Here is a 27,774-nt window from a genome sequence, read left to right on the forward strand (position 1 = left end):
TTCGCAAAATAAAATCAAAACCACAGCTAATGGCACTTTTGACAATTTTATTATATATTCAAATATCTTTAGAAAGAAATGGGTTTTTGGAAACAAAAAAAAAATGTTATAAATCGAATGATTATGAAAGTTTTATAGCAAAAATATTTTATTTTTTTCACAATGATTAAAAATTTTTTAAATAAAAATTTATTTTTGAGTGAGTTAGTAAGCCATGTAACACGTTGAAGTTCTCGGACAACCCCCGAGCGCGTGTGACGTCATAATGTTAGTTTCCATTCATTGCAGTTGAAAGAGAAATAATAAATAAAGTTTAGGTACTGTTATTAAATAGCCATAACATTGTGACGTCACAACTATGTTGACCAATTATGGCGCGTTTGTAGTCACTTGATTTTTATGGAAATTTTATAAATTTTCAATTAAAAAAAAGTATTTTCTTACGGTTTTTTGCATTAAATGGTATTATTATTAATACTAGAGTTTTTAAATACATAAAAATACAAAATCTGGTAGCATTTCATTGCTACGTAGGCTCGAGTCAGAATCAAATGTCACAAACCTTGTTTTGCTCGTCTAGAGACAAACATGATGACGTCTTCCTGTAAATTTGTTGACGACTAAGTTAAGGGATCAACTTATCCTGAAATACTTGGTGGTGGAATGATAGCTGATGGAAGTTTAGAAGCATTTCTAGTTTTTATCTTGTGGCGTAGACAACCGGAACCGGAAAAAATAAATCATTCGTTTGATAGCTGTTATATGTTTTTAGGGTTTAGTTTATACTTACATATTAATATTCCGAAATAGATATTTTTTAATAGTCTCTATATGAAAAAAAATTGAACTTTGAGGTTGTTATTTTATAAATAACATAGCTATGTAATTGTTTCGCTTCTTTTCTTTTAAGTTATTCCCTTCTTAAATTATCAAAGTTTTCTATAACAAGCTATTTTTCACAAGTAAATCGTTGTCCTCCTATATTTCGAATCTTTTGATAATTCAATTTTGTTATATGAATGTGTATGTTTATATTAAAACATTTTCTAACTTGGCCCAAGCTTAGCGCGTAAGCAATAGACAACAGATATTGTTGCCTATCTCATAGAAGTACCTTATTACATATAAACCTTATGAAAAAATAAGAAAATGACAACTATTAACTGTATAAAGCGTAAGTTAACAATAAAATAACATAAAATTAAATATTATGCAATCAAAAGTAAACAAACTGAAAGTAACGTATGAAGTTGGAAATCACGTCAATGGATGTAAATCAATTTGGGTTTAACTTATATTTTATTAATATATTCATTGTGGGGCGATTGGTATTTAGAATAGATAATTAACAGACAACACGATTTTCTGTGTGTCAATGGCTAGCAGAAAATTACATCACAAATACAAGTTATAATGTTCCTAACTATTGTTTTAAAAAATAGTGTAAATAAAAAATAAATGTACATTATTGTAAAAAAGCGTGGGGTGCATAGTGTCAATAGTTATAAACATTTAATTGACAGATGAGTAGAATGATCTTTACTTTGATAATATCATAAAAAAGCACTGTAAATGCACCCCATGCTTTTTTACAATAATGTACATTTATTTTTTATTTACACGATTCTTAATCTAAATTTATTAAATTTTATTTTCTGTTTTTTAGTTGGATTTTTAATAAAAGCGTGTTTTTTTAGTTTTTTTAAACTATTATTTATTTTTCATTTTTTAGTTGATTTTTTTTTACAAGTCTCTCCGAGGTTGTGCCAAACTGAGTGTACGATCAAAGAGTAACTGTGGAGCTGCACGCATGCGTAGTTCGCACACTAGCTCTATCTCTCTTACTCGCATGCAAAGGATGCGGAAAGGAATTAATTAATCCTGGCGAATCTAATTGGGATAATCGGATTTTTTAATCGAATTATTGCATTGTCATAGGTCTTTGACAGGTGTGCAAAGTTTCAATTAAATCTGATCGGTCAAAGTATGGCAAAATCGAGCTCAAAGAAGTCGGTTACAAACATACAAACATACAGGTGAAGCTAATAAAAGTGTGTTAAAAACATCTCGGTCATAACACTTAATGGAATATGTATTGACATTTATTTAAATTATTATACAAGTATTTAGCATCGAAAACAAATATCGTAATTGTTATTGTTAAAATCCTCTGCTTCTGTTGCGATGGTTAATTTATGTTGTTGGAGTCTTTTCGTATTATAATCAAAAACAGTGAGGGTTCGTGCAACATTTATACAATTTACAACAAGTTAACACTTCAAATAAATCAACGTTAAGAAGTAGAATAGATTGTTAGTTTAAAAAAATCACACGAAACACGAAATTATTTCAAAACTATTTATTTCCAATGAATCTGACTTCGTGTTGACTAAATGTTCTTACGTTTTTACCGTTCGAGTTTTGAGTAAGAACAAGACTGAAACTCTTGTTTCTTGTAGTAAAGAACGAGTGTTGTTTTACGGAGCAATAACGTCTTAGGCATCATTAGTAATTAGGTTACATAGATGTCAGCCAGTCAGCCAGTTGGTTCGTTTCTATTATTCTTGGTCAAAATAATGAATATAACAACAATGTCAAGGTAAATTTAATAAGTCAATTTAATTATAATTTTTTTAATTTAAATAAATGGGTAAATGTAATTTCTTTTATGCCATTTCATAATAGTTGAGTTAATTTCTTTCTAGATAGATAATATTTTATAACATACACGCAAGTTAAAGTAAATTGTTCTTTTTTATGTTTCAACAATATTTAAGCACATCTAAGATCATTCTATGTAAACTTTTGTTAAGGAACAGACCGAGTCCATGGGACACGGTAGATAGCTGGATTGGGATTTGGGAAGAGCATTGGCAGCAACGGGTAGTTTCAAACCTCACCCGGTGACACTTTACTATAGCTATGTGAATTCAAGTTTAAAAATATATGCAATCTTTTACAATGTTCTAACATCAAAAATAACATTCAATAAATACCAATGGGATTATAGTTAAGTGCGGAACTTTCTAGATTCTTACTGTGAGACCAAGACATAAACTCAGACTGGAAGTGCAATACCAAGACTAAGACCAGCGAAGTCTCGTCTTGATCATGATTTCGGTTAACTAATTTGATGAATTTAAAGTAAGTTTTAATGTAATTTTATAAAAAAAAATTTGATTTTTCCATGTAATGTAAAGAAGAAAAACAACACTACTTTCTTTTCAGCGTCACGCTACTAACGAAGCGTTCAGTTGGTTAATATAAGAAACGGCAAAAGGTTCCGTATCGAATGTGATGATGAAACATTTTAAAATTAAATTTCAATATAAATAAAATAACTGAATTAAATATTTATGTTAAATTGCGATAACAATTAATTATATGCTAATGTATTTCAAGTTCACTATTGTTATAGTTCTTTTGGCTTTTAACTCTGCATCTCGTTATTACGATTTTATTATTTGAAGTAATAACACATACTAAAATGTCGGTCCAAATAAACGAGGATTTAGTCAAGGAAAGAAAGAAGTGTACATTCGATGTGCAGGAACTAATACATTTTATAGACGGAGGGAAACAGAAAACCGAACTGAGGAAATATATCGGTGATTTGTTTTTTGTATTATTTAATGTTTAATTTAAAATTCAAATTCATTGCAAAAAATATGCTCTCTTCAAAATCTTTTTTTGTATTTATTTGTTTATCAATGTATATTTATTTATCTATGTCGTTACCTTCTTCAACTCATAATGGTTCAGGTAGCGTCATAATAGGTATAAGTTTATATATTAATATCTGTAATATAAGTTCATATAATTGATATCAGAGACTTTCGCGAACATTCATTTTAAATAAAACTAATATGGTCGAGTGCGCTGCACATTTTTTATTATTTTACATTATATATTCCCGACGTTCCGGTTACTTCTGATCACGGTTGCTGCAAAGTAACCGACCGAAACGTCGGGAGTATGTAATTTACAATAATAATAAAAAAAAACTTAAAACGCGTAGTACATCCGAAAGCATTAGTTTTATTTAAGTTCATATATTGCTATAGTAGATATAACTGATGTTATTGGGAATTGCATTCATAATGAAATATTAACTATACTTACCTTACTGGATGATAGTAATAGGTACGTATAAGATGACTTTGATTTATTATTAACTATATTAGTTTCTTTTTACACACACATATATATATATATATACACACACACACACACACACATATATATGTGTGTGTATATATTTAGTGTCTTTGATTCTGTTGTAGACGGCATCATGGACTTTGCCTCCACGAACGCAAGTCAAATTGGTTTACCATATACTCGTATAGTGTCCCGCAAGGTGGCGTATGGCCTCTCTAATTTTTTCAACATCTATAGCTTGATTCACTAATTCACTGTTCACACTGATTCCTTATTATCCCTTTATGTAGATGGTCTTCAGGTATACTCACGAATCGCTTAAAGGGTTATACTTTATATATACCTATTGGTTTTTATAAATAAACAGAACACTCTTAAAACTCAGCTTATTGTCGAAAACTTTCAATCGTTTTGACTGGCATTAACTTCCACTTGTAGTTTTTGATGACGCAACAATTTTTTTTTAGGGATCAAGTTAAATAAAGTAAAAAAAATCAACTGTAATAAAATATTATGTAAAAATAAGGTGCTATATTCAAATCGAACGTGTTTCGGTAAAAATTTTCTTTCACCTTGCAGACCTTATTTTTTTTCATAAATTCACACAAAACTTGCTTTCATAGAATAAAATCTTATTTTACATATTGGCCTTTACTTAGAGCAGATGGGGTTATTTGAATAAGTTTGAGTGGCATCGAAGTCAATGCAATGTATTTGGTTCATATTTCTCTGAAAAAAAATGACTTTGTCTCGTCATTGAACGACAGACAAGCTTATGTGGTTGCTTTTTCCAGTTAGCAACAATTCTCACAAGCACTATTTTTCTTATTCCATTCAATTTAATACCAAAAGTCCCAATAATTTATAACCTATCTATAAATTCTTCGTAACTTGTCATCATCTTACAGCAAACCTTCATCAATGCCGCTGCCTTTGTAAGACACTTACCACCTGACTCCATAAAATGCGTCAGAACCAAAGAGTTTTTTGAAAATCAATTAAGAAAACTGTTCCTATCCCATTTAAAGTCTAGAATAAAATGTGTATAAAAAGTTATGTATAAATATTAAGAATTTAAACTGAGAGCTATTTAATGGAATATAAATTTCGTTTATATAGAATAGTGGATTTTTTTTAAACCATAAATAAATATTCGTAACTTAATGTTGTATATTAAGTTACGAATATTTCCAACAGGTATATGAGTTATTGCTTGACCTTCATGTTTTTATACCTAATGAGTAATGCACATATTTTTTGTTGATCTTTTGGTTCAAGAAACCGTAGAAAGGTTTGTCATGTTTCTATTGCGAAATATAAATACATAGTTCATGTAGGTAGTTCGATATTTAACAATAATCTGAACCTGTCTAGTATTAATTTTAATTGTATTTCTACCTGACTTTGTTGTTTATTTTAATAATATAAAACAATATGCTAAAAAACGAACTAAAATAGAATCTACTAATTCATCAAAACGATTTATTTAAACCAAGTAACATTTTTCTTGTATGTAAATATCAAATCAATCAAGAACATTTGCTTCTTAGAATTTTTAATATCGCAATTTTTTTTAACATAATCAATGAAGATAACCACAATGCTATTCATAATTCGGAATTGTCAACAGTAGGATTGTGGAACAACAGTAAAGGGAAACATATATTAGATAAAAAAGACACTGTTTTTTCATAGTTAATCGTTGGATCATAAATACATAATGAGATTTAAGATTTTAGCGAGTATTCATTTAAATGAACCTAATATTTTTCGGATTACTACGGGTGTTTTATTATTTTTAAAAACTTTTTACTCCCGACGTTTCGGTTACTTTGCACCGAACGTGATCACAGGCAGACGAGATGTCCATGTACGTCGGGAATATGTGGTTATTAAAAGAGACAAGGCTTCTCAGCATTCAATGGATTCACCGTGCGGTTGCCGGGTCCATCGCGTTGCATAAAATACGCGTATTGATTCGAAAAATATTAGTTTCATTTAAATCATATATATTTTAATTATTTTTTTAATTTGATATATTTGAATATTTTTTAACAAATATATGGCATAATATTGTGTTAAACGAAATGTAATCCAGTACCCAGAGTTATGGAAGTGCTAGGGAACAAAAAAAACTAATGATGGTTGCACTTATATCACGAGACTCAAAAACTTAAAAATATAACTATTTTGCAGAAAACTTGGTGCTGAGCATTGACAATTTAAAAGATGATATACCAGAAGAATATCTCAGTCATAAGGAATGCTATGAAAACGTTATTCGGAAGGGTTCCGTACTTTATGACATATTTTCGGAACTTTCTAAAGATCGAAAGCATAAAGCTCATCAAGCGTAAGCACAGTTGCAGTGATATTTCTTTTACTTAAACAAAGATATGATTAAGGTCGTAAAGTTGTTAAATAAACACGAACAGTAGAATTCTTTTTTTGTTAATGCAGTCCATCCAACGCTTATCGTATATCCGATGGGATTATGCAGAATGTGAACCCTTTTCTTCTGCACTTCGCTCTATTTGTACCGGCCATCACTAACCAGGCCACTCCGGAACAGCAGGCGGAGTTTCTGAAACACGGGTTTGGCATCATTGGAACTTACGCTCAGGTACGAGTTGAACAGAAACTGTGTTTTAAATTTGGTACTATCTATTATGTAAGGATATAAGCGTGTATGGATATGTGTCACTTAGTACAACATCTTAATCGTAATTGATAAAACTATAATAATAATAGAATATAAAAAAAAGGAGGAAAACTGTCAGACGTTGGTAGATAACTACTTAAAATTGTGAACAATTCAGCTTACCCACATGAAGGTAACTCACGATTTTAGCGGTTGTAAGGGAACTTATAATATTCATATAATATATTATTTCGCTTCAGACTGAACTCGGCCATGGCACGTTTTTAAGAGGGCTTGAGACGACAGCTACACTAGACTTGGAAACTGATGAGTTTGTATTGAATAGCCCGACTCTGACGTCCTATAAATGGTGGCCCGGAGGATGTAAGTTTTAGTACTGGTTACTTACAATTAGATTGATTCGTTATTAGTCTGTTTTTCTTAAGCACTCTGGAGTATTTTTGCTATAAACTAACAACAGTTAAAATTATCTGTTAATAATAAATTCTGGATTTCTTCGAAAAAAGTTGTCTTTGATGAAAATAAAATAATTTTTTTGCAGTGGGACATACCGCCAACCACTGTGTCGTGATGGCTCAACTCTATATCAAGGGAAAATGTCACGGACCACATTTGTTCTTTGTACAAATTCGCGATATTGAAACCCACGAGCCCCTACCAGGACTTAAATTGGGTGAGATTGGAGCCAAGATGGGTTTCAACACAGCGGATAATGGTTTCCTTGGATTCCATAATTTTAGGATACCGAGAAATAATATGCTAATGAAAAATTCTCAAGTTTTAAAAGTAGGTGGAAATAATATTATACATTTTTGGATATTGTATTTTAAAATACATTCAAACTATGGAGTTGCGTTTTCTAATCTATGAATGTAGTCCTAACGCAAACTGTATCACCAATGATCATATAGAAGCAGTAATTTTTTTTTATATGAACTGATACAAAAATACCCCTATATAAAATAGTTTACACCGTTTGTGTATGATAGCCCATGTAAATGCAATCAATTAACCCATAATTGCTGGAATTAGGTGTGTTACACACAGGTGTTTATTGATATGTGTTGACAGATAAACCTTGCAATTTTTTAATCTATGAAAGCATTTACTCGAATGGTATTCATTAATTTTAATTTCAGGATGGCACCTACGTGGAATCCAAAAACGAAAAGTTAACTTACGGTTCTATGGTGTTTGTGAGGGTGTACCTTCTGTCCGACATGGCGTATATGTTGGCGCGAGCTGCGACCATCAGCGTCAGATACTCCGCTGTGAGGCATCAATCGCACATAAAACCTGAGTATGATTCTATGTGCTCTTTATAAATGAGATTTTAATTGTAGTTCATGACATTATAGCTATAGTTATTAGAGCGATGCCTATCAAAAAAATACGCAAATTCATATCCAGTTTGTTAAACGTAGCAGTAGCTAGTTGATTAATATTGTTTGGTTTTAAAGTTACTTGTGAGAGCAAAAGTATATATATTTTTTTAATTTCCTTAGTGAACCAGAAGTTCAAATATTAGATTTTGTGATCCAACAACATAAGCTGTTTATATCAATAGCGACCAGTCATGCTTTCAAAATATGTGGCTTATGGTTGTGGCAAACCTACTCGAAGGTCATGGAAGATATTGGCAAGGGGTCTATGGACCGTTTACCTGAAGTAAGTTATAGACGTGAGATAAGGAAATCAAAGTGTGCAGTAAATATTAACCCTAATCTACTATCAGATTGTTATAAATTTTGTGAATTTTCCGACTGTATATTATAAAAGATTTTTTTTATCAAGATTTATAACAATTTCATATAAACTGTGTGAGGGTCGTCCTTCATACGAGTATATTAAATTCGATTTGACTGTATAAGGTCTTTTGTATTTTCGTTATTTTTTTTCATTTTGAACTGATTGGATTTGATTTCGTTTAATGAATGTGTTTGCTAGTTGATTACATACACATAAACCCGTGTTTAGAGCTGAATTTTCTGTTTATTACAACAATCTATATATTTCTTATGACAGTTGCATGCGCTCTCTTGCTGTCTTAAAACCACAAGTACTCGGGACGCAGGTTGGCTGATTGAGCAATGTCGGTTGGCTTGCGGCGGTCATGGCTACCTAATGTCCTCAAACCTGCCCTCGTTGTACACGACGGCGACCGCTGCTATCACATACGAGGGAGAGTCTACTGTGCTCCTCTTACAAACAGCCAGGTCGGACACTAAATAAAATTATTAGTTTGTTATATAAATTACTGCAATGCGCTTTTATGGTTATGTCAGACTTTTTATTTAACCCTCTCAAATTTTTAAATGGTCCCTAAATTTTAGTTGTAATTTTGATTTTAGATACTTGATAAAAAGCTGGAAACGCGCCATGGAAGGTGAATCTCTGCCAGCGACTGTTAGCTTTCTGTCAGAGTACTTTAACAAGAGGTACAATAAATGGGAAAACACACCCAAAGGAATCGTCGACGGACTTAAATTGGTAGTTGCTGGGTAAATATATTTACTAAGGTTTGAAATTACGATGATCTTTATGTTGGGGTAAAAATAATGCTTCATGAATATTAAAGGCGTTTTGATTAATATTTGTTTGTTGGTTGAATAAATACGTCTCAACCTAATCTAAGTTTCTGAAGAAATACTAAGGATTTCCTTAAAGATGAGGTAAGGTTCAAATTACGTGATGCTGTCACCGAATCTTTGTGAAGGACGTGACGGAATTGTTGTACATCTCTATGAATTTACTTTGTTAAGTATTTTGAATATACCTTTACAGGGTAACTAAAATGTGCGCAGAGTCTATACAAAAGCATGTGTCAAGAGGGCAACAATATGAAGAAGCTTGGAATTCATCTTCTGTACAATTGATTAAAGCGAGTGAGGTGTGTTTGAATAAATGAAAAAATATATGTAAAAAACACTAATACTTAAAACAGTTTAGTTATGAATTAAAAGATCCTGAAAACTTTCTCAGACTTCCTTTTCAGTTTACTATAATTTACTGAACCTAATTTTTATTTTGTATTTTTGACGTTAGGCATATTCCCGGGCTCTGCTTTGTGAAGTGTTTTGGTTTGAAGTCGATAAAGTTTCTTCTACGTTATCCAACAATTTGGCTGTGGTGCTTAAACAACTGGCGGAATTATACATTACTTATTGGGCTTTGGAGAAACGGGGAGATTTATTGGTAGTAAGTATTTAGGTTATTCATTTATTTGTAGCTTTTTTTAGTTATAGTTGCGTTCTATAATTTTTATTTACTTGTAGATGTTTAATAATATAGAACATTGGGACCACAAAACTTGCATCTTTATTAAATTGTATAAGATTATATAGAATGATTAAATAATAATTAATGTATATAACTTTAGCTATTTTTATAATTCGCAGTATACAACCATATCAAAAGATGATCTAGACAAACTTCAGGAGAGGTATGAGGAGTTGCTAGCCTTAATCAGACCCAACGCTGTAGGACTCGTTGATAGTTTTGACATCAGAGACGAGGTAAAGAATAATGAATATTAGACTCCAATAAATAAATCATAAAAATGATACACACATACACAACTTAATTTATTTAAATCAACTTAATTTAGTGCAAGAACATTTTTATACAGCTAAAGTGTATAGAGTTAGGTAGTAAGTACGCCTTAAAACGTGCAGCCACATTCGTATTTACTGTTACGTTTTTTTTACGATCGATACCGTAGTTTACGTATTACGTCAATACTCGATGAATCGCTAAAAAATTAAGTTTAATATTATTTTGTGTCACAGATTCTATGTTCAACTCTTGGTGCTTACGACGGACGGGTTTACGAAAGGATGATGGATCACGCCCTAAAAAGTCCCTTGAATGCTGAAACTGTCAATCAGAGTTTTCATAAATACATGAAGCCAGTTATTCTTAAACACAAAATTTAACATTTGTATTCTCTTTGTGTTAGTTTTTGTTTTTCAATTCTGACGACTGGTGTTATCTGAACGAACTTGAAATTATATAATTTTGAAATAAGTTTTTTTGTTTAATTTACAAAACATCAATAATCGTTTAAATGAAACTAATGTTTTTCGGATATACTACGCGTGCTTTATTTTTGTAAAAAATCTATATACTCCCGACGCGGTAAACTTCAGCAACCTAAACGTCGGGAGTTAGTAGTTTTTTACGCGTAAAAATAAAACACGCGTAGTATATCCGAAAAATATTAGTTTCATTTAAATGAATAAAACTCACGAAAGTTTTAGATCTCATTATCGATAATCGTTACTAAATAATGGAATGTTTCCTGATTGGAATTTAACAAATTTTTGGAATTACCAGGAAAATTATAAAAAAATATGTGTACTTTTATATTATATTTATCGAAAGTATTACGAAAAGGACGATAAAATATTGCAATCTGATATATTCACAATCTTTATGTACCTGTGTATTTCGATATACATATTTATGTGAAGATTGTATTCGATTCACTATTGACTTTTAAACTTTATTTGCATACCGTTGTGTTTGCCACTACACAATATTAGTTTGAAATAATCCGCCGTGGTGCATGGCATGTTCAGTGTTCGTTATACAAAATGGTCTTAAACAAATACAAAGTAAATCCAGACCTTGCAATCGAAAGACAGAAATGCACGTTTGACATCGAAGAGATCATTAATATATTTGATGGAGGCAAAAAAAAAACGTCACAGAGAAGAAAAATTGGTTCGTACTAAAGCGTTATTTAAGAATTACATATATTTAAAAAAAGTTGAATTAAATCCAATTAATCCTTAATAGAAAATATTATTATCTTTATCCAAATTATATAAATTGTACATTATATGTCTAAAATGTTAAAAGTCATGAATATGCATTAGCGATATTTGTGTAGTTGGACACTTGAATAATGTCTATTGAAATCAATGATTACTTGATTGCAGAGGACATTGTACTCAAAAGTGGACTCTGCTATGACGATGTTCCTGAGGAATGCATGAGTCTGAAAGAGAGATACGAAAATGCTGTGAGAAAATCATGTTTATTTTCGAAACTAATGAAAACTGAGTTACAAGAAATAACAGGAATTGAAGATTTCGAGTGGGTGTTGTGTTGAACTAATTTTATTCGTTATATTCATTCTAAATAACTAATTACTATTATTACTATAAATATTATATTATATTTTTTATCTCTTGTATTATCTACGTACCCATGTTATAGGACTCCAGCAATTCGTCGAATAGCAGATGCACTTTTCAAGGACATATCGCCATTTTTATTGCATTTGGGCATGTTTGTGCCCACTATTATTGGGCAATGTACTTCTGAACAATTGATGATTTGGCTACCTAAAGCTCTGGATCTACAAATAATCGGTGGTTACGCTCAGGTGACTACAGTAGCTACTTAAAGTGATAGTGATAATTTAAGAATGAAACAAGAAAATATTGAATATTTCAGACGGAGCTTGGTCACGGCACGTTTATTCGTGGATTAGAAACAACAGCCACTTATGACGCTAGCACTGAGGAGTTTGTGCTTCACACTCCAACACTTACAGCTCACAAGTGGTGGGCTGGCGGACGTAAGTTCTGATTACAAACATTCCAAAAATATTAGATAGATAATTGTTAATACTGAAGAAACAGTTTAAAGCAGAAATGAGCTTGCTTTCAGTCGGGAAAACCATTAACCACTGCATAGTCGTAGCCCAACTGTACACAAAGGGTGTGTGTTATGGTACCCACTTGTTTATGGTACAGATCAGAGATTTGGATACCCATATGCCGCTACCTGGGATTAAAGTTGGGGAAATTGGACCTCGGATGGGTTTCTCATCAGCTGACAACGGATTCTTGGGCTTTAATAATTTTAGGATACCAAGAAATAACATGTTAATGAAGCACGCTCAAGTACAAAAGGTAAAAGAAGCGTAAAATTAGACACATTTATACTTTGAATGAAGATAATTCTGTAATTATTTTTTGGTAACAGGATGGCACATACGTGAAACCAGCACGTCATGGTAAATTAACATATCAAACAATGGTTTTTGTTAGAGTAAATCTTGTCAACGAAGCTGCTTTCAATCTGTCTAAGGCTGTTACTATAGCAGTACGTTATTCTGCTGTTAGACGACAATCTGAATTGAGACCAAAGTAACCAACTTTTTATTTTAATTCTGTTCGCTTTGTAACGTATATTTCTCAAGATATTCTCACACAGTGAACCAGAGCCGCAAATTCTGGATTATCCTACACAACAGCACAAGCTATTCATCGGTATCGCAACAGCACACGCTTTCCAACTTGCTGCGAACTGGTTGTGGAACACTTTCAAGTCTGTACTTTCTGATATGAAGAAAGGTGACGTGGGTACTCTACCAGAGGTAATTGATTAAATTTTAATGTCATCGAATGTCGTTTGTTTGACGTCATCAATTAACATACATATAATGTCGATGACTTCTAAACGATTCTGGTGCATTTGGAATTATCGTGCCATATTGTTATATTTTATTGAATTAATGTAAAGATAACAATCGCTACATCACTAATGAGTAATATTTATAAATTTAATTTATTATTTATAGCTTTTTAAGGAACGTTTATCAAAGTACTCTTTGTACTACATTTATCTTGTATGACGGTCATTAATTACGTCAATTGCAAGGACGAAACTGGTAAACTGGTGATTATATTTTTATTCATTCGTTTTGAGACAGCACATACCAAATATAAGAAAGGTGGTCATTCTGGAAATATACTTTTGTTTTATTAAATAAAGGAAGTGTTTTCATATTCATTGTATACGGATAGAACAACAGTTCTGCTAATTCAGTTCGGCCCTTGTAAATTACTCACTTTGAAACTCTGCCTCTTCAATTGGACAGCCTCTTAAGACCCAATGCTTTCGATAATTTGAGAAAAATAATCATCGTTGTCTTTTCTGATTTACCCTGAATCAATTTCAAACTAACACATTTGAAGACGTTTTCCAAGGAGGTTTAGAGAATACTAAGCTCCTGTACTTATTAGTACGGATAATTTTTTCGATATTTTTCAAGAACATAATGTACTCACACAAGGGCTTTATTTAACTCAATGAATGGCTCAAGAAATTATGCTTTCCCATTCCCAGAACAGCAATATTGTTATTGACTTTTTTATAGCATAAATCTGAATTTTTTAAAGTAAGATGTCTCTATCGAAGTCGTATTTTACTATTAAATTAAATAAATACTTTATTTTATAATCATAATTTTGTCCGAGGGTTATACAGCTTAATGCCCAAAAATGGGATATTAATTGAATTGATTATTGAATATTGATTGCCGTATTTTTATATTGTCTGAATGCCAACAAAACTTAAACTTCCAGCTCCACGCTTTATCAAGTTGTTTGAAAGCAGTGAGTACATCAGACGCAGCATTACTTATAGAGCAATGTAGATATGCTTGCGGTGGTCATGGTTACATGCTCTCCTCTAATTTGCCGTACATATACTCTTTTGTAGCCGCCACTAGGACTTATGAAGGAGACTATACTATATTGTTATTGCAGACCGCGAGGTATAAGCAAATTTTAGATTATTTAGATCTGTGTTTTTGTGAAGTAAACTGACAATAAAAAGCGGGAAATGAATTTCAGGTTTTTGGTTAAAGCCTGGGAGCAAGCCGAGGCAGGAAAAACAGTAACCCCTACTGTTTCTTATATAAGTCGAAGTATAAAAGGTGAAAAATTTTCTTGGCAGAGCACTGATGAGGGCATTATCAAATCATTTCAAGCAGTTTCGGCAGGGTAAGTTGTGGACAACTTTAAAATAGGAAATCATTGAATCAGGCATTTTATGTGAGTAAATTTTCAGAAAAATAGCATTGTGTGTTAAAAGTATCAGGGACAGAATGAAAAGTGGTCTTGATTATGAAGATGCCTGGCTTTTGACAACTGTCCAACTTGTGGATGCAGCTGAGGTGATAAATACTGATTTTAATAAATCTTATCCTTTCCGATCTATATTGTAGTCATTATATTTAATTTCCGTAATATACTGTCTTATAGGCACATTGTCGTTCCGTAATATTGGAGACCTACTGGAATGAAGTAAGAAGATTAACGAAGTCTTCAAGTGATAGCGTAAAGATCGTAATGCATCAACTAGTTACATTGTACTTAACTTACTGGACTTTGCAGAGAACTGGGGATTTGTTACGGGTAAGAAAAATACTGTAGAGCTAAGTCAATACAGGTGTTAATAAAGTATATGGTGTTAAGTAATTAAAACAAAATGCACTATAATTTTCAGTATTCTTCGATATCAGAAAAGGACATAGATTTTATGCAACGCCAATATGAGGAGTTATTGCAGCAGATCAGACCGAATGCAGTTGCTCTTGTTGATGCCTTTGATTTAAGGGATGAGGTATATTGATTTTTGCTCATACTTATTTAACAATCTAAATATCTACTATATTTTTACATTTATGAAGACTAGACACATTGACGTTTACAACAGCGGGTTTTCTTAACCATACAACTGTGAGGAACTCACTTTTGAACATTTAAAGTTATTTTCATTTCGTAAATTTAAATATGTCATCACATTTTAGATTTTGCATTCGTCTCTTGGCGCCTACGATGGCAGGGTGTACGAACGACTTATGGAACAGGCTGAGAATAATCCCATGAACGTAGAACCCGTCAATCAGAGCTTCTATAAATACATAAAACCGTTGCTTCAAGGCAAACTATGAAAAATATCACAGAAGATAACATAATCTGTTAGTTGTTAATTTATATATCACTGGTAGGCAGTAATTTTTATTTGTAAACAGAATAAGTAAAAATTTCCTTAACATTGGTTTATCATGTATTAAAAAAGTAACGTTTTGGCTAAATTTTGTTGTTACGTGTAGCAAAAGTGAAATAGAATAGAATAAAGAGATAAAATATTTTAAAGTATTTCGATTCATTGAGCTGACTGTGTCAGTATTTCATGATAAAGTATATCTAGCTAGTATTGTTAATGTTAAGCTTCCAATGCTTTATTGATGGAATTCCTCTCTAATCACAAACATGTAAAAATGGCATATTCTCAAACATATAAATAATAATCAAAATAAAACAAAAAGTAAAAAAAAAATCTGTCCTGGATTATGGGTTATAAATATAATTTAGGTGTGGGTTCATATAGGAATTTCATCAGCAGTATCCTGCGGGACATACCAAATAAAAGTTTAATTTTTGAAAAGATCATAAAACTTCAATAAAAATCAGCCTATATATGCTTTCTCACGTGACATTTGGTTTCAATGAAGGCAAAACATTTAGGACCACATGTAAACAATTTTGGCAAATTTTACTTTGGTACTTATTACCGAGTAAAGTTTTGCTTATTACTTTTTATCCAATAAGTTTTGTGAGAAAAACATCTTCTAGATTTACAATTATCATTAGTTACTTCAGCTAGCGATTGTTTATTCGTTAAAATATCGGATTTGTTAAGTAATATACTGGCTTATAGGTGATATTCGATGAGAACATTGCGATTGTTTTTTGGTAAGAGCGCATATACAGGTAACAGATAACCTGCTAAATGATACTTCATTTAATGATTGAAGCAATATTATGGAATTCGTTCATTTAGCGTTTCATATTCCACAGAAGAGACTAAGAGTCCAGCGGTTTTATGTTAATGCAATTATTGGTAATTATTGGAAGAAATAAATAAAGATATAAATATTGATATTATAATGCTTTGTAAATAAAATAGTAGAATATTTCCGTAAGTGTTGCCAGTATCGCTGGACGAATAACATTAAGACATTAGCTAGTACCCGAAAGTACAGGGTGTTCAAGGCGAATTCAATTAACGCTCTTATTGTTATTAATTTACGATCGCAAATATAATAACCTTTTGTTCGTGTTGTCTGTAGTTGTTGACGCTCTTATAACAGGTCAGTGAACCATTAGTCAGAGAAGTATTAGTAGCTATTATCAATACTGTGATGTTAAGTGTGTTAGAGGACAGTGTTTTATTGATTTCATTATATATTTTTGTTCCAACATATGTTAAATAATAGAATTATGCGTTTGCCTGCTTCTTTTATTTTAGGCAACAACTTATTTAACACGTTTGAGACACGTATCATCATATTTATGAGATTACATTCTATATCTCAAGGGCTCCTCTATCATATTCTAACTTGGTGACCATAGACTATAGAGCTACCCCAGGACAATAGCAATTCGATTAAAAAATATCTTCAAAAGTTGTCGTTAATTGAAGGAATTATATAGATGCATTGAGAACTTCTGTCTAGTTGAAGTCAGTTAAGTAGTATCCCAATCTCCTTATGACATTAGCTACCTGCGAGTGGAATTCCATTTTCCATTCTTTACCATCCCATCCGTCAAACCATTCTAGATGTCAGATATAATTTTTAAAAATTAAATTTCTTATATACTTTTGTAATTTCATATGCTTTTAGTGAAAAGCTGTTAATTATTAACAACAAACAGACACTTAAATTTTATTGTGTTACATTAAACGTTCCTTTGTTTATGAAAGTCACGAAAATGTGTGAAATTTTCCTAAAACATTTCAACTGTCATCGCCAATAATAATTTTATAGTAACTGTTGAAATTAAACGGGAGGTGTGTACACACATAATTAAACATCGTGTCGAAATGTACGATTTCCTCCAGTTAAACCGACCGTTTAACGTTTTGTATAAACAGTTTATTAAAGTACCATGAAGCCAGCACATTCAGAAACCTATCCTTCTATTTATGTTCCAAAACAGCATTAAAATAATAATTTATATGGCGTTATAGAAATATACAGTGCTAGTGAAATTAACTTTTTTAGTTGTTTGGTGTCAATAAAGGGGGTATAGTGACAACATTGAAAAATATGAGTTGTTTTGTCCTATGTTTTTTTGAGAAAGTACTTTTAATTTGTTATACATTTTTATGCACTTTTCTACATTCAGTCACTACTCTATCTCAATTCTGCACTAAACGCCGTTTACGTATTCAAGATAATTTGTTTATCTATAGCTGATAAATGATATTGCAAGCAAAAAAGAAACAGGAATATGTCTGCATATTATCATTTGTCATTTAATTTTTTTTATTACTTGTTTTTAATTTTTTTTTTATTTGTTAAACATAACGTACATAAGAACATATAGATTATACATATGCATTTAAACACCCATTGCACCTTATAATATTGACTCTCTTTTCTTTTGATCTTTAACTCTATCTACCAAATGAATAATAAATAAAGAAATAGTTAATAATTATAACAAAAAAAATATAATATCAATGCGTACATATTTTGTAAAGTTGTAGGTATTTTGAAGGTCAAATATTCTTTATAAAAATATGTCCACACAACAATCCTTGATCATACATACAGTATGGATTTCTTAAAGCAATACGAATATCAAGAACATTATCATTAGTTTGATAACATAGCTGCGTCATTGTTGTTGCTTTTTAAAATATTCAATTTGCTGTCAAGTTTATTTATCGTACGTAATCTTCCAGTACGTATGCGGTGAGTCCTAAAAGCGACATGTCGACGATTACAGAGAACGAGGATTTAAGAAAAGAGAGAGCAAAATGCACGTTCAATATAGAAGAACTGACTTATTTGTTAGACGACGGATACGAAAACACTAGACGAAGAAGGGATTTAGGTATGTTGAATACTTTATACTTTAATTTCTAAAATTGGCTAATGAATGAGGTATTTTTGGCAAAAAACAGTGTTCTACGATTGACTTTCATTGATGTTGACAGCTTGGTTATGTTAATTTTTTTGTTACGTCACATTACAAAGTATTAAAGTGCCTGATAAACACTGATAGCAATGTTTGTCACCGCCATTATATTTAAACTGTTAATCAGGCACAAAATTGTTTTATGCTTCTATAATCTATAACGATTTTTCCAGAAAATAAAGTTCTCAGTACGAAGGGTCTCTTGGATGAGATACCAGAAGAATATCTCAGTCACAAGGAGAAATATGAAAACGTGATACGAAAATGTGTAAAATTGCATCGAGCCCTTTTAGAGTATGATGATCTGAGAGACAAACCTATTGATGAAAAGATTAAGTAGGTATTCTTTATTTTAATAGTAAAATATGAAGTCTTTAACAACAGAATATTTTGTTTGTTTCATTGGATAAAAAATATTAGCCTTTTCTTCGTGGATTGAGTTCCATATGAGTGTCAGGTTAAATACGTAAGGAAGTGTATATATTACTAGACAATAACATATATTCATAATATTGCCTTGTAGAGCAATTCTTCGGGACACGGTATCATTAGCTGTCACGAAAGACAACTCCCCGATGATGCTCCATTCAGGCATGTTCTTGATGGCAATTGAAGGACAGGCAAATGAGAAACAACAGGAATATTGGCTTAAAAGGGGAAGAAATATGGAAATTATAGGGACTTATGCTCAGGTAAGATAACCCTGGTCCCTCCTTCAATCTATCCACGAATATTTCTATAAAATTAATAAACTTATGTAGAGATAAATTAGAAATAACTGTAATTTTTCTGTTTACAGACTGAATTGGGCCATGGGACCTTTTTGAGAGGTTTAGAATTACGAGCAACTTATGATGAAAAAACTGAAGAATTTATTTTGCACAGTCCGACCTTAACTTCTTATAAGTGGTGGCCTGGAGGATGTAAGCACACCTTTTATATATAATAAATATATGGAATTAGAAATAATAAATCAATTCCTACAGAAACCAAATTCTTCATGAATTCTGTTTCAGTGGCTCACACTGCAAATTACGCTATTGTTATGGCACAACTTTATATAAAGGACAAGTGCTATGGCATGCAACCTTTTATGGTACAGCTAAGGGATGAAGAAACACACATGCCTCTCCCGGGGATAAAGGTTGGGGAAATTGGACCTAAACTGGGTTTTAACACAGTGAATAATGGATTCCTTGGTTTTGAAAATGTGAGAATACCAAGGGACAGAATGCTCATGAAAAATGCGCAAGTATTGAAGGTAAACAATTTTTCTATTGACTGTACTTGGAGCTTATTGTTAGATCAAAGATGTGTAACTATTGTTGTAATTTTTTTTTCACAAGGATGGAACATTTATAGCGTCCCCAAACAGCAAATTAACGTACAATACGATGGTGAATGTCCGTGTGCTGATCGTGAATACAGTGGCCAAGTATTTGTCGTCAGCATCTACCATCGCCGTACGATATGCTGCTGTCAGGAGACAATCGCAAATGAAACCTGGGTATAGAAACTTAGTTATTGCACTACTCAGTTAAAAAATAACTTTCAATAAACATGTGAAGGTCTATCTTCGCTGTATACCATTAATTTCATCTTTGTTGTTTAATAGTTGTCCATATTTTCTGTTGTTCTTATTTTTATTTTATTATTGGTTACAGTGAACCGGAACCCCAAATCTTGGACTACGTGACGCAGCAGCACAAGCTGATGATCGCTATCGCTACCAGCCACGCATATCATTTTACAGTTCGTTGGCTCTACGACGTGTCTGACACTGTTAAAGAGAACATCACTAAGGGTCAACTGGATACATTGCCTGAGGTATAATATTTGAGAATTATGAAAAAAATGTATGTACACATATTGTCCAATGAGTAATTGCGTGTTCTCTAACGCAAATAATCCATGTTTTTTACAAGCAATATGAACACACAGGACATATCTAATGTCTATTTTTTGCAACAGCTGCACGTGCTGGCCTGCGCTCTGAAAGTGTTGAGCTCGTCGGAGTGTACTTCCCTGGTGGAAGTCTGTCGTCGGGCTTGCGGCGGTCACGGGTACATGCTGTCTTCCAACCTGCCGCAGCTGTATGGAGTATGCACTGCGACCATGACTTACGAGGGAGAGAATACAGTGCTATTGTTACAAGTAGCCAGGTATATAAAAATTTCTTTTCTGATATGTGTCTATATATTATGTATTTCTATGTCTACGGCTCTTGAGTGCTAGTAACAGCGTGCAAGAAATTAATGGGCTGTAAGGATGAAATTCGCGAAGAATCAATAAAAATTTATCCGATATAAGGTTTATAAATTTAAGTATTATTCTACTTTGAACATATTTTAATGATACTGTAGAAGTTATCTTATAAGATTGAAATTATTATAATGATTTTATTTAACATGTATTATTGCTATTTCTAAAGTCACTCAATGCAAAAACTGTTTAATTGTTCTTAATAACGTTTAAAAAATACCTATAGGTCTCTTGTGAAAGCTTGGGACCGAGCCGCTAGGGGTCAACCTTTGAGTCCATCAATGTCTTACATTGAAAACAAAACATTAGCAGCCAAATGGGACGCTTCACTTGATGGAATAGTTAGAAATTTCCAGATTGTATCGAGAAGGTATGTTAGAATTTTATAGCTTTTATAATAATATAAATGATAAATATTTAATAGCCTCTAAATGACAGCAAACTAGCGTCGAGCGTGGCAAGTTTTCAGCAGTACATGAAGTCTGGTTTATCTTACGAAGATGCCTGGAACAAAGCTTCAGTACAACTGATCGCTGCGGCTGAGGTATCTGTTATTTAGTATATAAATACACAGTAACAGTTTTTGAATTGAATAGAAATTTAAATATAAGAAAGAATCTTAAATATTTTATACAAATATTTACATATATTTAAATTAAAGTAACTTTATTCCTTTTAAACTTATACGACGACATTAAAAAGCCTTTTAAATTGTTTGTAACCGCAGGCACATGGCAGGGCTATAGTTTTAGCGATATACAAACAACAAATCGAAAAGCAAGCGCGTAATGTGTCATCACCCCTGAGAGATGTTCTGCATCAACTCCTAGAGTTGTATATGGTTTATTGGACACTGGAGAAAGTTGGCGACTTACTATTGGTAACAATATTTTTAATACTCATATAATAATAATTTTCTGATTTATATAGGAAATGAATTACAATATCACAGAAGAAAAAATATCAAAAATCTATAATATAAAAATAAGTCGAGTTTTCCTTCCTGACGCTATAACTCCAGAACGCACAAACAGATTTCCACAGTTTTGCATTTGTTGAAAAGGTCTCGGGCTCCGTGAGGTTTATAGCAAAGAAAATTCAGGAATAATTTCAATAGAAATGCGGGAAAATAGGGAAATAATTTTTTAATACAGCGCCATCTCTGATACATAGCATGTACTACAAACCAATATTTTAAGTAGATGGCGCCGGTGCGTGACACATTGTTTGACAGCTACTTATTGTTTTCTTCTCAGTTAATTTCATGTGACAAACCGGTGTGAAATTGTGAAAAAAAATAAGTTATTCGTTTCTTAACATTTTAATTGGAAACCATCAAATCAATCACGTGTATTGTGTACATTTTTATTCAATTTCAACAGCAGGTATTTGACTTTAAGGTGGTAAGTTGAACTGTGTAAATTATGTGGATCGTGCATTTGAGGTTAAATTCACCATTCTGCCCATAGTTAAAAATGCCTAGAGGACGACGTGCGAACATCGGCCGCCGCACAAGACATGCAAGTCAGCAACAAGTGTATTCACAGAACTTAAGCGAAGAAAGACAAAATATAATAAGAGAAAATGCCCGATTGAGACAACGCGTGAGTACACGAAGATCATTGGCATCATACAATCGCTTGGCATTCCAAAATGATCCCACTGCGAACTACAGTGACGATGAAAATTTAAATATTGGACCAATGACGACTGTATGCCGATATTGCAATGCGTTAAAGTTCAAAAGAGAAACGGCTGGATTGTGCTGCGCAAGTGGAAAAGTCAAACTGGATCCATTACTTACACCACCACAGCCACTGAAACCATTGTTCGATGGAAGTGATCCCGATTCCAGCCATTTTCTTCAACACATCCTTGAATACAATAACTGCTTTCGCATGACTTCCTTTGGAGCTAATATCATTCGAGAAGGCGGCTTCATGCCGACTTGCAAGGTAAAAGATACAACACACACGATCAAAAGTTACACCATATTCTTTAACTTCACTGAAGCTAATGCAGCACAACGAGCTGAGAGACCACCATCGACAACATTGACTAGCTTCTTTGCAATGTGTGAAGCAGATCCATTCGCAGCGACGCTGATGTACGTTGAAATGCCCAAGTATTACACTTGGAATCAATCAACAAAGAACTTCCAACGTCGCAAACAAGGAACCCCAGTTCCAGATTGGCCACAGGTGTTTTCCACTGATGCACTAGGTCGCATGTATACTGTTCATCCTAGAAATGATGAATGTTTTTATTTGCGACTGCTGTTGGTAAATGTACGTGGACCAAAATCATTTGCGCATTTGAAAACTGTGAATGGCCACCAATGCCAAACATATCGAGAAGCATGTCAACAAATGGGTTTGCTAGAGAACGATTCTCATTGGGATTTAACACTTGCGGATTCAGTTGTTTCATCAAATGCGTACCAAATACGAACGCTGTTCGCAATTATCATCACCACATGTCTTCTTTCACAACCAATTCAGTTATGGAACAAATACAAAGACGACATATGTGAATATATCTTGCATCGCTTGCGCATTCAAACGAATAATCCTGACATGCAAATAACCGATGAAATCTACAATGAAGGATTGATTCTGATTGAGGATCAATGCTTGACTATTGCAAACAAGCTACTGATTGAAGTAGGAATGATTGCACCAAATCGATCGATACACGATGCATTCAACCAAGAATTAAATCGAGAGCTGCAATACAATGTTGATACATTGCAGGAATTCGTTCAAAATAATGTGCCGTTGCTGAATGAACAGCAAAAACCAATATACGAAACATTAATGCAAGCGGTGGACAATAATACTGGTGGTCTATTCTTCCTGGACGTATATGGAGGAACAGGGAAAACATTTGTCATTTCATTGATTTTGGCCACTATTCGATCAACAGGTGACATAGCTTTGGCGTTAGCATCATCTGGAATTGCGGCGACTCTTCTAGATGGCGGTCGTACTGCACAGTCTGCACTTAAGTTGCCACTCAATTTAAACACAATTGAGACTCCAACATGCAATATTTCCCGATCCAGTGCAATGAGAAAATTGTTGACGCAATGCAAGCTCATTGTTTGGGATGAGTGCACAATGGCACATAAGAAATCACTTGAAGCACTTAACTTCACACTGAAGGATCTTCGGCGAAATAACAACATTTTTGGCGGCTTGATGATATTGTTGGCAGGCGATTTCAGGCAGACGTTGCCAGTAATTCCCCGTGGAACGCCTGCAGATGAATTGAATGCTTGCCTGAAGGCATCACCTTTATGGAATAACGTAAAAACATTATAGCTAACCACTAATATGAGAGTTCAAATTCAAAATGATCAAAGTGCTGCACAATTTTCAAAACAATTGTTAGCTGTTGGAAATGGAAAAGTCCCAGTTGATGCGACATCTGGATTAATTACTCTTACCAACGACTTTTGCCGATTTGTAGACTCTCAACTAGGTCTTATTGAAAATGTTTTCCCAAACATTAGTGAGAATTATCAGAATTATGCTTGGTTAAGTCAACGAGCAATTCTTGCCGCAAAGAATAATGATGTACACGCACTGAATTTCACCATTCAATCAGAAATCGATGGCGATTTGGTGACATACAAATCCGTTGATTCCATAACAAATCCCGATGATGTAGTACATTATCCAACGGAGTTTTTGAACTCTCTGGAGTTACCAGGATTTCCACCACATAACTTGCAACTCAAAGTTGGTACAGTTATTATGATATTGCGTAATTTGAATCCACCGCGACTTTGCAACGGTACTCGACTTGCGGTAAAAAGACTTATGCCGAATTTGATTGAGGCAACCATTATTAACGGAAAGTACGCAGGTGAAAATGTATGTATTCCTCGAATACCAATCATTCCGACTGATCTTCCGTTTGACTTCAAACGATTGCAATTTCCAGTTCGCCTTGCGTTCGCAATAACAATTAACAAGTCGCAAGGCCAATCGCTTAGTGTTTGCGGGATAAATTTAGAAAATCATCGTTTTTCACATGGGCAGTTATACGTTGCGTGTTCACGAGTTGGGAAACCATCCGCTTTGTTTGTGTTAACGTCAGACCAAAAAACAAAAAATGTGGTTTACCAAAGAGCACTTCAATGAAACGGATAATTTGCGGACACGTATAACGCTTCGATTCAGTATTTACTTTGGATTCACTTTCATTTACTTAGAGAAGTTCAACTAAATAACACTTAATTTTTTTAATCGAAATGAATTCATTACTGTTGTGAAATGAAATAAAATTTTTCATTTCAAATATAAAACAAAAAAAAAAATTTTTTTCTTCATCTTTTAATCACCAAACGAAACGTTACATAAAACGAAGCCATCTGGTGGCGAAACGGAGTTCGCCGGGTTTGCTAGTAGTTAATAAATATTTCCACGAAGATTGTCGGTTATGTGTTCATTATAAATAACCGTAAAAATATAATATTAGAATAACATATCCTATTATTCTATTAATCAAGCTAAATGATTTAAATCTTTAATTTGATATAAATTATATTTTATAGTTCGTGTCATTTATTAATTAACGAGTTGTTTAGTTGAATCACAAACATCAATTCATCTATCGTATAATTTAGACACATAAAATATTTATTTTTTAAAACTTATAAATTTAAATGTCAAAGAAAACTGGCCAGGAATTAGTAATATGTCAGTGCTTGTAGTTTGGTTTTTTAACAACGTAACATAACGGGGTCACTAGCATGAACATCATTTTGTTTTTTCGTGAATATGATCTGGACAACAAAAAATCGATTTATCGATATGGGTCGCGATTATTTCGTGACTCATTGCAATCGATATAACCATCGCTTATTTGACTGCATCTAAATTACTTCTTTGTGTAATGTATTTCTTTTATCTATATTTCGAATCAAAGATTATAGATACGTATTTGCTGAATTATAATTTTGTTTATAACCTAATATGACACTAGATTTGACACAAACATATTTAGAAAATAAATTTTAGACCTTATTCAGTATTTAAAACAACAAACCACAATTAATTGTTACACAAATTATAAGTGTGTTTAAAATGTATTACTAATAAATTAAACATTGCTCGGCTTAGATTTGACGTGAACTTTTTAATAATATATGCTAGCCTTAACAAATCTATACTAATAAACAAAATTGTGGTGTCTGTTTGTAATTTTAAATAAACAGCTTTATATTTAACGAATACGGCACCTTAAAATTTAAGATCAAAACTGTAATTTTTGACTTTTTGTCTGTCTGTTTATTCCGTTTGATCTCATGAATGGTTTAAAAATTTTATCCGCAAGTAGGTAAAGTAATAATGAGCAAAATAAGATATTTGTACTGACATTTAAAAAGAGAAAGTTCACAATTCGTTTAAATCTTTGTTATGCTGTTTAGTCCTTCAATTAAAGACTGATAGCAATTTTTTTCTAATCAAAACAATATCCCGAGGTAGTTTCATTGTCAACACGGCAAGATCTGATTAAGGGATCTTCGAAAAATCGAATGAAAACTCATGGTTATGACAACGCGTAACTCAAAGCGGGTTTAATATGCGGGCAAAGCCGCAGGCACCAGCTAGTCCTAAACAATGTTGCTAGTTTTACATCCTGACCTGACGTACACAGTTCGTTACAGTTATTTATGTATGAGGTCAATGGTCCGTATCGAAATTGAAAAAACAAACGATCGACTACAGCTGATTTATACAGACATCGTTTTATCAATGACATTTAACCCGACATTTTGGTTATAGAGTATAACGAACGTTATATTTTTTTTAACTAATATAAAAAAAGAAATGTTTTAGGATGTTATTAAATTTTACTTATTTATTTAAAAAAGAGATATTTGATTGTATATTAGTTTGGTTTTAATTTATTTTCTGTAAGATACTAGGTATTAATTATTACCAATTTAAATATTTTTTTTTTATATATAATTGAATACAAGTGTCACGATTAGAATATATAAAATTGTTTTAGTTGCTTGTTCGCTTATTTAATAATATTTTTATAGTATACTCAAATATCGGAGAGAGATGTCAAAGCGTTGCAAAGGCGATATGAAGATCTATTGGAGATTTTGCGACCAAATGCTGTGGGATTGGTCGATGCTTTCGACATTAGAGATGAGGTGATTTTATTTATTTTATAATTAACTTACTTAGCAACCTAAATGGCTTCGCCATTGTTTAATATAAATATTTTTAATATGAACTTAGATCGAAAGATTTCAGTGTTTATATGAGATTACTGATGACAAACATTTATTACATACCAATTTCTTTTTAAAATCGTAAAATATTACATTAAATTATAACGAATCGTGTTCCTCGTTGTAAATCCACAGTATTAATGTGATATCAATAGTATTATTTATAAATATTTTCACGTGTTTTAATCCTAGGTCCTCTGTTCAACGCTGGGTTCGTACGACGGTCGCGTGTACGAACGTCTCATGGAAGAAGCAATGAAAAGTCCTCTCAACAAGGAGCCTGTGAACGACACTTTCCACAAATATCTTAAGCCCTTTATGCGGGGCAAACTTTAAAAAAATAATCACGACATTTGAGATTACATATAATTAGTTTGATGTATTATTATAATTAAAAAGGTTTGTTTAAAATAAACATAGTCATTTGTTATCAAGGTGTTACATATATTGTTTTTTATGCGTATTCATGTTAATATATACTCTGGTAAAAGGTATCTTTTTTTCATTTGCCATTCTCATAGTGTTTGTTGTAAAATTTTGAAAATCTAAGGATCTTGGAATAGTTTGTAAAAAGAATTATTATGTTCTAAATTGAAAATGGAATAAAAAACAGAATACAAATGAAATATGTTACTTTTTTT

At 32.4% G+C, this 27,774-nt stretch overlaps 3 protein-coding genes across 3 annotated transcripts; all 3 read left to right on the top strand.

Moving 5' to 3' along the window:
- Positions 1-3,440: 3,440 nt before the first annotated feature.
- On the top strand, positions 3,441-10,846 carry LOC116778724 (probable peroxisomal acyl-coenzyme A oxidase 1). The gene is made up of 13 exons (XM_032672731.2): positions 3,441-3,608; positions 6,355-6,511; positions 6,619-6,781; positions 7,060-7,183; positions 7,362-7,606; positions 7,960-8,120; positions 8,326-8,488; positions 8,846-9,036; positions 9,172-9,321; positions 9,605-9,710; positions 9,866-10,018; positions 10,219-10,335; positions 10,609-10,846. Exons 1-13 carry the CDS (start codon positions 3,488-3,490, stop codon positions 10,753-10,755), a joined length of 1,998 nt encoding a protein of 665 aa, XP_032528622.2. The 5' UTR covers positions 3,441-3,487; the 3' UTR covers positions 10,756-10,846.
- Positions 10,847-11,304: 458 nt separating this feature from the next.
- On the top strand, positions 11,305-17,072 carry LOC116778723 (probable peroxisomal acyl-coenzyme A oxidase 1). The gene is made up of 13 exons (XM_032672730.2): positions 11,305-11,545; positions 11,764-11,920; positions 12,044-12,212; positions 12,284-12,407; positions 12,500-12,744; positions 12,818-12,981; positions 13,049-13,211; positions 14,203-14,393; positions 14,473-14,622; positions 14,690-14,795; positions 14,884-15,036; positions 15,128-15,244; positions 15,432-17,072. Exons 1-13 carry the CDS (start codon positions 11,416-11,418, stop codon positions 15,573-15,575), a joined length of 2,013 nt encoding a protein of 670 aa, XP_032528621.1. The 5' UTR covers positions 11,305-11,415; the 3' UTR covers positions 15,576-17,072.
- A 1,216-nt stretch (positions 17,073-18,288) lies between these two features.
- LOC116779033 (probable peroxisomal acyl-coenzyme A oxidase 1) lies at positions 18,289-27,627 on the top strand. Its single transcript, XM_061529822.1, has 13 exons — positions 18,289-18,531; positions 18,789-18,951; positions 19,139-19,307; positions 19,415-19,538; positions 19,632-19,876; positions 19,962-20,122; positions 20,280-20,442; positions 20,587-20,777; positions 21,104-21,247; positions 21,316-21,421; positions 21,605-21,757; positions 26,936-27,052; positions 27,326-27,627. The coding sequence occupies exons 1-13, from the start codon at positions 18,408-18,410 to the stop codon at positions 27,467-27,469; spliced, it is 2,004 nt and encodes a 667-aa protein (XP_061385806.1). The 5' UTR covers positions 18,289-18,407; the 3' UTR covers positions 27,470-27,627.
- Positions 27,628-27,774: the final 147 nt, after the last annotated feature.

This window comes from Danaus plexippus, chromosome 6 (assembly GCF_018135715.1).
Source record: "Danaus plexippus chromosome 6, MEX_DaPlex, whole genome shotgun sequence".
In the NCBI taxonomy this organism is placed as follows: Eukaryota; Metazoa; Arthropoda; class Insecta; order Lepidoptera; family Nymphalidae; genus Danaus; species Danaus plexippus.